Genomic DNA, 9841 nt, shown 5'->3' with positions numbered 1-9841 from the left:
TGTTGAAACTTCTTAAGTTTTCATATTTAAAATAGTAAAAAAAAAAAAAACAATCAGTGGTTAAGAAGGAAATGAAAAGTTTTTCATATTCTCACACTGAATGTTTTTAAAGTGGGATATTTTTTTTTGTTTGTTTTTTATGTGAGAAAATCAGACCGGGTTAACATTTCTGCCTAACCACTTTTGACCACAAAAATACAGCTTTATTTTTATAAATAATAAGTTCTTATTTTCTTTTATGTGGCAACATGAGATGAGTAGAAATTTAAGAATGGCTTAATTTTGTTTTTGTATTTGAAATAATCACCAGAAACTAGGAGAAACCAAACATCCGAGTTTAAAATATTCTGACAAAACAAAAACAAAATGTTCTTCGGTAAATATTTTACCTGGTTTTTTTTGTTTGTTTGTTTCTGTGGTTAGAACAGAAATGTACGTCTGTTTTCATATTTAATATGATAAAAAAAATAAAATCATGGGCAAACAGAAAGCAAAAAAGACAGGCTGCAACCATCAAAGAGTGACTGTAGGGGGCGATGTTTCTTTTCCAACACTCCAGAGCGAATTGATCAAAAACACATCTAACATTTTGTCACTTCTTTTTTCTTTTTAATTAATGAGAGCCACACGGACTTCACCAAACTCCAATTTGTGATTGTTGATTTCTGACGATGAAATCCGATCACCAGAACGAGCGCGGACCTCAACGCCTCACCTGCTGCACCGCACAGGTGAGCAAATGAGAAACCGTAGGGGAAAAAAATCCCATAAAACATTGTTTTTAGTTAAAAACTGTTTTCACGCTAAAAAAACTGACTCCCATTTACTTCATTTTTCAGACGGAAAAGTCCCAAGATTTAGCTGTTGCAACAGGACAAACCGCTCCACTTCCTGAAAAAGGTCCTGCTCAGGAAGCGTGAGGGTACTTCCTGTCTGCGCTGGACTGCAGCGAAGGGACTTTAGTGGGGGGTCGGCGGGCGTTTGGCAGTCTTGGGGGGGTGGGGGGGGAGAAGAAGAAGACGACAGTCTGTGAAACGTTTCAGGGAGAAGCAGAGCGGGGCAGCAAAATTATGACGAGAGCATTTTGCCCCTTCCCGTCTTCGAGGAAGGAAGAGTGGAATGAACTACATGAAGAGAGACGGATAAGACTCAATCTCCCAGAATTCACTGTGGCTGGTTGTGGGAGACCGGCGGGAGCAGAGGGACACTAGAGAGATGAGGAGTAAAAGGGGGGAAGGCGAGCAGCAAGTTGACTTGAAATTAGTTTTGTCTCGTACTTCGCTGTACACAAGTTTAGTCGTCGTTTTCCTTCAGAACTTCTTGGGGCCCCAGGCGGACGTTTGCTTCGGGGCCACGCCCGTGCCGAACGTGGGGAAATCCTCAGCGCTGCTCATGTCGGGAGCCTGGAACACAAACACACAAAGTTTCACCTCTACAAACTTTTTCTGCACTCTCACGGGTCATAGTGCATTTTTGACCAAACCACGTAATTATGAAACAAAGTTAAACATTTGTTTCCACTTCACAGCTTCAGATGTCTGAACATCAGGGCTCCAGTTGGGCTCCTTAAGCGTTCTACCGCGGCTCTTAAGGGACAAAAAGCTGGCTTGGTAAAAGCTAATAGAAATACATTTTATGCATTTGTGTTTTCATGCAATATTAGAAGAGCTTTTCCACCATGAACAGGTACAAATAACGTAGAGAGTAAAGTTTTTTTTGTCACTGAGTAGATAATTAATTACTTGCTGTTTTTCTGTTACATCAAGTTCATCTGTGCACTAAAACTGAAATTGTTATTTAACTTCATTTTTATACATTTATTTTTATAAAAACTGATAAGTTATCTTTCTTGTGTTTGCAGATTGAGACCGTTTCAACTCCTAATTTTGGTCGATGCTCATGTATGTCTGCAGTTGTGACTTCTGAAGGCAATATTTACATATTTCACAACATTTTTCACAAATAAGAATAAAACCATGTATCCTTCTATTCATCCATGCGTCACTTTGTGTTGGTTTGTCACATGAACTCTCTGTAAAAATACCCTGAAGTTTGCTGTGACATAAAAATGTGGAAGAAGTTCATCCTGCCTGTATATTTTCCTTTTTTTTTTTTTTTAAGTTTGTCTCTGGGGAAGCCCACCTTGTTCCCTGCTGCGTTCCACGGGGCGTCCCGCACCACGAAGCCTTTAGCCGGACCCCCACTGCTGTCATCCAGCCCTCCTGCTCCGCCTCCCCCTCCGTAGCGAGACGGAGGCTTCATGTACGCCGCCAAGGTCTCCGTCTCCGTCACGCTGAGGAGCTGAGAGGCAAAACGAGACAAAGTTAATCAGCCAAAGGACCCACCATGTGACTCGTGTCATCAGAAAAGTGTTTCCATTAGATTTTTGCAAAATAATTGCTTATCATATGGGGGAAAAAAAAGATCTTAACACCAAAACTTCTTATTGAAAAATCAAACATATTGGCCTGTTTCCATTCATCTTTGAAGAGTCAAGTTGCGCATTTATACGGTCAATGGAAATGCAGCGGCTGCAAACTCACGTAATCCTCCTCCAGGTTGAGCAGGTGATCTATGGCTGCGTCCACCGTGTCGGGAAGCCCCGTGACCGTCACCTTGTCGGGCTCGTCGGAGCCGGGCTGCGGGAACCGGATGTCCACCTGGAAAACCACAGCTCAGTCTGACCAGGTCCGTCTGATCAGGTCAACACTTCCTCCTCCCGCCCGCGCCTCGTCGTCTGCCCCTCACCTTGAACTCCTCCATCAGCTTGCGGATGGCTTTGCCCCGGGCGCCGATGATGCGGGCGTGAGTCCTCGGGTCCAAGTGGACGTCCTGGCTCACCATCTCCTGCAGCTCGGACACCAGCTGCTGGATGGCCTGCCGGGCCTCCTCCACGTTCCGCTCGTAGCCGCAGATGACGATCAGATCCTAGGAGAACGGCGAGGAAAGCTCAGGTGAGGCAGAGAGACGCAACGGCGCGCGCTCGGTTTGTGAAGGCCGCACACACCTGCTGCTCGTCTCCTTTGTCGGGGAACTGGATGCTGACGTCGTGGTCCTTCCTGATCTGGGAGATGACCGCGCCCTTCCGGCCGATGATCTTGGGATGAAACTTTGGATCTACGGACATGGTGACCTTGAAACTGCGCAGAGCCTGAGATGAGATGGAGGGTAAGAAAAAAAAATCAAGCCATCGGGCTGAAACGATTAATCGGATTAATCGTAATCGTGATTAATGAAATAACCGCTAACCAATTTAGTAATTAATTAATTAATTAATCATTAATTAAGCAAAAACATGCAATCTTCTGGAAGAGCAACTGTCAAAGCAGTAATTAAGCCAAAGCTAGGGCTGGGCGATGAAGCTTCAAAATAAAATCTCAGATATTTTACACCAAATTTGATTTTCAATCTTTCCCTTATAAAGAAAAAAAGAAAATATCTCAACTAAACTGCCCTTTTATCTCGATAACAGATAATAATGATGAGCTGTTGATGCGTATGCAGCTCTGGGTTTCGTACCCGGTCCTCCTGCTCGGCTTGCAGCTCTTTGACCCGCTCCAGGAGGCCCAGCTTGGCTCGCTCCACGTTGGCTGCCAGACCCGTCACCTTGATCACATCCAGCTGCTTCTCAGGCTGCGGCACCCAGATGTTCACCTGCACACCCGAAGCAACACATCGCACTCACTCACTCACCCACAGGCCTGTTGTAAAACCTGACCTCTGATCCAAAAACAGTCTACGACTCTTCCCACCTCGTATTCCTCCATCAGCTTCCTGATTCCGCTGCCCTTCTGGCCGATGATGTAGCGGTGCAGATCGTAAGACACTTCGACGTCCTCCGTTATGGGAACCAGTGCCTGCAGAGAGACGAGATGAAACCTTTAGGCACGCCGGGGGCGAGACAGTCCAGCTGAGCTGAAGCCGTGCTCACCAGCAGGGCCGCCCTGGCCAGCTCACACTTCTCCACCCGCCCAGAGATTGTGATGATGTCACACTTGCGAGGGACGAAGTCCGCCTCCGGGCTGACGTCGCCGTTCTCCTGCGGCGACGCGTCCTGACCTGAGTTTGGCACAGGAAGCCATTTTTTAAGAGAAATTAAAGATGGGAAAAAAAAGAATTATGCAAAATTATCATTTAGTACATTTTTATACTTCCACTTTGGTCTCAACTGCTTCTCAAAACAGTCCAAGTGTTTCATTAGCAATAGGTTAGTGTTTTTTGGTGTCTGGAAAACTAGCCGTTTCCAAAACCTCCCAACTGTTGAGTGACACTTCGCTGTTACCTAGCAAAACCAGCTGACCAGACTGTTTGGTCAGCTGGTTTTACCACTATATGCTGCTGGAAAATACGGGTGTTTCATTTCTGTCAGAAACAACTTGTTGCATTCTTGTTGGTTGTGCAGGAGGTTCTACTTATGCTTTTCAAAGATGTACAGTTGCATGATTGCACATCTGTTTGCATCTTTTTCATGTGCGAGTGTAAATGTTGAGTTCGGGGGGCCGTGGCCAGCAGCATATTTAGATTTAAAGTGACAGGAAGCCCTAAAAAAGCTCTAATTTCTGAAAAACTCTGCTAAAAACTTTGCGCTCTTTCACAGCTTAATTCTTCCACGTACAAAAGGCTATTAATAGTTTAAAATGTAGCCATATGCTCTTGCTACTTCTGTTTATTTCTTCTGCTTTTTCACATCAATAACAGACTTCATAAGGTTCCCCTTCAAGTTCTTGCTCGCATTGTGCTCAGCCTTCAGAAGAAAACAACAGCCCACTAGCAGTGAGGGTTCCCAATTTAACCTTTCCAATCCCGATTCCTCTAGTTAGGACTATAGGCTAACAAAGCTAGCTTTATCTTTTTACCTCAATTAAGCTTATAAACTGTTGTGACACTACAGTTTAGCTTTGTAAACAATGTTCCGCAATAATTTCTAAAAACCCTCTGGGTGGGATTTTTGCATTGACTCAAAAGTTTTCACTCTTCCTCTACAGTTTTCATATTTAACAAAAACCTGTTTTAGCTAAATGTTTTTCTAGTACAGAGACGATTTAGTGCAAAAGACGCAACGTACATGTTTTGCATGGCCCATAAAGCTTTAACAGAAGGCAGAGAGGTTGTGTTTGTAACCTGAAGCGCTGTCGTCTCTCTCGGGGAACTTGATTTGGACCTCGTGCTCCCTGGTGATGTGCTGGATGCGGCTACCTTTGGGCCCCATGATGGCGCGGTGGTGCCGCTGAGGGATGGCCACCTCCACACTCACCTGCGACTCCTGCGGCAACAAGAGACAAGAGAGAGAACAAAATAAGCTATTTATAGAGCCAATTCCTTCTGTTTGTGAAGCTCAAACTAAAAAAAAAAAAGACAAGAAAAGAGCCACAGATACATGAAGCCATGAATCTGCTGATGGATTATTCCTGCGGTCTGCAAGTGATACAATCCAAACAGATAAAACCCATTAAGAGCTGCAAAAGTTACAAAACTTTATTTTTTGTTTGTTGTAATTTTTAAGTTATGTATTGATTTATTTATAATGCACAGCTATCGAAGCATAAAACTAGCAAAACGTGGTTGGATACATTTTCTCTTATTTGATGTTGATATCTGTGGAAAAAACATCACATAAGAAGCTGAAAAACTAAACTTAAACCTGCATTTATTGGTTTATCAATATGTAAAACATTAGCTGGCTCTTCACCATTTTTAACCAAAAGTTATTAAAAGTCCACAGAACCAGTCCCAAACCACAGGTTGCAGAACCCTGGCTTATTCTTTACGATTCTTCCCATTAAGCCTGTTATGATGATACATTTTATTGCGAAAAATGACAGTATTGTTATTCTGAAACCATTTTCACATATTGATAACGGCATAATAATCCAAGATCAGCCTCTCAAAGATCAATGAGCTTTAAATTACACTTAACACTGGAACTAGAAGATATTTTAAATATCCAAAATAAAAAGCACAACGACCAAAAACAAACAAAACGGAAGTAAAAACCATGCATTACTACCACAGCCATGCTACTAAAGGATTACGAAGTCTCTGTGAACAAAACTGCCTTTCAAAAAATACTAACAATCAGAATTGAAAGTATCCAGCTGATTTTGAATTGTTACGCAATTAATTGATTAATTTCTTATTGCGACTAGAAAAAGAAGCAAACATCTCTTCTCTGCGACCCACCAGGTCCTCGATGATCTCCTGGATGCGTTTCTTCGCTGCCTCCACGCAGTCCTTCGCCCCCTTCAGAGTGACCCTCTGGCTGCTGGAGCCGGTGCGAGGGAAGCTCACGGCCACGCCGCCGTATTCCTCCGCCAGCTCCCGCAGGACTTGGCCTCTGCGACACACGAAGTGGCGATGGTGGCGAACGTCCACCTCCATGCAGTCCTCCACCACGTCGTCCTGGGAAGTCGACAACAGAAGAGGAGAACTGAGGCAAAGAAAAGAGGCTCTCAGGAGTTTACGCGCAGACAAAATGTGGTTTTGCGCCGATACAAGAGAACGTAGCAGCAAATCTTACTTAAACTTCACATTGCAAATGTTAAATTATAAGATAGTGTGATTATTTACAGTTCAACTGATTAAAGAGCTCCAATATGGCAAAACAGAAGCAATACGTCGTCGTAAAAGGAGAAAATGTTAAACACTTACCAGGTTTTTGACCAGGATTTCCAGCTCTTTCTGGGCCTGGCGAACGGCTTCCTCCTTCCCCACGATGGTGATCAGCTCCTGCTCCGTGTCGTCCGGGGACGGGAAGATGATGCGGGCCCCCGTCCTGTCCCTGACACGGCGGATGTTGGCGCCGCCTCGTCCGATCAGGAACTTGTGGTACTCGGGTTTGGCCTGCAGCTCCACGGTGAAGTTGTTGACTTGCTGGACGGGGGGAGCGAGAAAACAAAATAAGAGCGGTTAACTCGTCCCGGCCTTTTCTTTCGTTACTCTCTCTTGGTTTTGCTTCCACCGACCTTCTCCTCCGCCAGCTGCAGCAGCTGTTTCTTGGCCTTCTCCACCTCGCCGGCGGGGCCCCTGATGGTGACCTTGTCTGAGCCGGAGCCCTCGGAGGGGAAGTGGATGTGGACGCCTCCGCAGTCCTCCATGATGGAGCGCACCAGGCAGCCCTTGGAGCCAATCAGAGAGTTGTGCAGCTTGGCTGGGATGGCGACTTCCGTCTCCTTAATGTTGGCCTGAGAACAACATTTAGAAAAAACAGAGCGCCTTCAGTCAGAGGCTTCTTCAAACTCACTGCAATACAGACCGCTACAGGAGATCTTCATTGCCAACAGCCATCACTACCAACAATAACTCTTTGAAGCATTAATATGAGTAACAACATTTAATTTCTCGCTGGGATCAGTAAAGTATTTCTGAATCTGGATGTGCGCTTTGCATTTAGAAACGGTCCAGTTGTGTTTGTCGTCTCACCAGGTCTCTCTGGATGGCGAGGATCCGATCTCTGGCGGCCTCACAGTTGTTCTTCTTCCCCGTGATGACGATGGTCTCGGAGTTGCTGTTCTCCGTCGGCAGGTCGATCTTAGTGTTGGTTTCCTCACGGATCTGAAGACATGAACATCGCCCCGTCGTTTACGTGAGTGTGTGTGAGACGTTAGCGTGTCAAACCAGATCTGCACCCAGACCGTCTGCTCTCACCTTTTTGATGTTGGCGCCGCCCTTTCCGATGATGTTTTTGTGGAACTGTTTGAAGATGGGAACGGAAAGCGAGAAGCTGTTCTCGATCTGGAAGAAGCAGAAGAAGACAGAAAGTCTCTGTGAGGCTAAGAGCTCAGCGGACAGAGGCTCGCCGTGGCGCGGCTCCCACCAGGTCTGCGATGATCTTCTGCAGGAACTTTGCACATTTCTCCACCTCGTTCTTCGGGCCTCTCAGCTGGACGATGTCGCTCTTCTGCGACGGGTCGGGAAACGTAATGATGACCTAAAATTCAAATGAAGTGAGAGCAAAGTTAAGGAAATCCCGTTGAAAAGAATCATAAGGCGAGATCGTCTTCCAGAATCTCACCTCAGGAAACTTATCTCGGACTTCCTTGATCTTCTCCCCCTTCTGGCCGATGATCGTCCGATGAAACTTCTGCTCTACTATCAGGTCTTTGGTGCGCTCGTTTTCCTGGAAGTGTAGAAATCCTTCTTTGGTTCACATTCAAACGACTGAACGAAGCAGCCTGAGCGTCCAGCCGGCTCTCACCATTCGCTGAACCATCTCGATGAGCTCTCTGCGCGCCATCTGCACTCCTTTAGGGTCTCCCTCGATCCGGACCAGGTTGCTCCTCTCGGAGTCCTGCGGGATTCTCACCGACACTTTGTACTGCTCCTTGATCCGATTAACTGCAGGGAGGAGAGAGTGATTAAAAAATAAAGAAAAGGATCTGATCTGTCCTCCTGTTGGTCTGACTGAGAGCAGCAACATTAATCCAACATTAATATTCTAAATATTTTCATGAAAAATGTATAGATTGTAACTCATATTAGATAGCTTAATTAAAGTACACAACAGTATACTTTAACCTATTATTTCTGTAAATTTACATGATTATGCACGTAATAATCTTTCTCAGAAAAGTTCAATATGACATCAAACCAAGAAAGGAAGTGATTGAACTTCATACAGAAAAGGTCTTTGCTAAGCAAGCAATGACTTCTTCATGGTGTTTCCTCCACGTGGAATAACAGAAAGTTAATCGGAAGGAAAAAGTGTGGTAGAAAAATGCTCACAAGCATCAGATCCGCCTTCATTCAGCAAGTTTGTGCACAAACACAAGAGATTTGACTGCAGTTCTGCTTTGCTCTCAAGAAAGAGTTTTGTTAATATAAACATGTATTTTAATAAAAAGCAGTAAATTGATTGATCATAAGTCACAACCAAGACTCCATCGTCTCTCTTCCTGGTTTTCTAACCACACAGTCAGGCAGAGTTTTAAGGAGGAGCAGCAAAAGTAAATGTGGTGGATTAGCAGTGCTTGCCATCAACCTGATAAGTGTCTTATGGCATGAAATACCGTCAGCCCAGATATTTAACCGTTAGCATGTAATCATAGTCTGGAAACTGTCATAGAGAAACAGTTTTCAGTCAGAGGCGTGTTCATGTTCACTGACTGCTACTGGAGACTCTTCCTGTCCACAGTACCATCATCCACAATGACCATGCTCGATTGTGGGTAATTCTAGCAAAAGGAGCCCCGACACAGGACTTACTGTACAGTAAGGAGAGAAGGTCAACATTTCTGTATCAAAAACCACTTTTTATTGACCTTGTCTACGTTTCATTAGGTGTAAGCTAATGATTAAAAGGCTTTTGACAAATTTCAGGAGAAATAAAACTCACTGTTGGCTCCATTCTTCCCGATGAGGTGTCTATGGAAACGCTGATCGATGTTGACTTCAGTGTAGTCCATCCTCACCAGCTGCAGAGAACATGGACAGGAAGATTACATTTCTATTACTCCTTTTGAGTAATAGAAAAAAAAAGTATTCACCTTTTCTGTAACACATCCTTTTTCTCTAATTCCTAATAAACATCCTATTATGGAATTAAATATGATTGTGTATGATCAGAAATTTATTTTAAATTGCACTTGAATCAATGCAGATTAATAAATTTAAAAAGCGCTAAACGTTTCTGATAGGGATTTTTGGTATTATCATTTTGTTGTTACTTTCAGTTTAAAGTGTTCTCCTCTTTAAACTGTATGTGTGAACCGACCTAGAAGTCACAGCTGCCTGTTATCTTCAGGTGAAACAGTTTGACCAAGATTTGAACCGGGCTCAGGCCGTAAATCAGATATCGCATCTGGAACTGGGTTGCTAGTTGTTTAGGTAAATTGTTTTACGACCT

General features: G+C 44.2%; 1 protein-coding gene across 1 annotated transcript in view; it reads right to left on the bottom strand.

Moving 5' to 3' along the window:
• Window positions 1-421: 421 nt before the first annotated feature.
• The window catches only part of hdlbpb (high density lipoprotein binding protein b), a 23351-nt gene continuing 13931 nt past the window's right edge, over window positions 422-9841 (bottom strand). The window contains exons 11-28 of the mRNA XM_008435424.2: window positions 9332-9410; window positions 8195-8334; window positions 8012-8116; window positions 7814-7927; window positions 7645-7731; window positions 7420-7551; window positions 6963-7181; window positions 6649-6870; window positions 6181-6399; window positions 5122-5263; window positions 3932-4059; window positions 3753-3857; window positions 3520-3654; window positions 3008-3151; window positions 2749-2928; window positions 2544-2660; window positions 2143-2301; window positions 422-1403 (exon numbers count right to left, since the gene is read on the bottom strand). Of these exons, the coding sequence (XP_008433646.1) occupies window positions 1311-1403; window positions 2143-2301; window positions 2544-2660; window positions 2749-2928; window positions 3008-3151; window positions 3520-3654; window positions 3753-3857; window positions 3932-4059; window positions 5122-5263; window positions 6181-6399; window positions 6649-6870; window positions 6963-7181; window positions 7420-7551; window positions 7645-7731; window positions 7814-7927; window positions 8012-8116; window positions 8195-8334; window positions 9332-9410 (2520 nt within the window). The 3' untranslated portion in view covers window positions 422-1310. The remainder of the gene's footprint in view (window positions 1404-2142; window positions 2302-2543; window positions 2661-2748; window positions 2929-3007; window positions 3152-3519; window positions 3655-3752; window positions 3858-3931; window positions 4060-5121; window positions 5264-6180; window positions 6400-6648; window positions 6871-6962; window positions 7182-7419; window positions 7552-7644; window positions 7732-7813; window positions 7928-8011; window positions 8117-8194; window positions 8335-9331; window positions 9411-9841) is intronic.

This window comes from Poecilia reticulata, linkage group LG18 (genome assembly GCF_000633615.1).
Source record: "Poecilia reticulata strain Guanapo linkage group LG18, Guppy_female_1.0+MT, whole genome shotgun sequence".
Lineage (NCBI taxonomy): Eukaryota > Metazoa > Chordata > Actinopteri > Cyprinodontiformes > Poeciliidae > Poecilia > Poecilia reticulata.
This window is presented reverse-complemented; position numbering and strand designations above follow the sequence as displayed.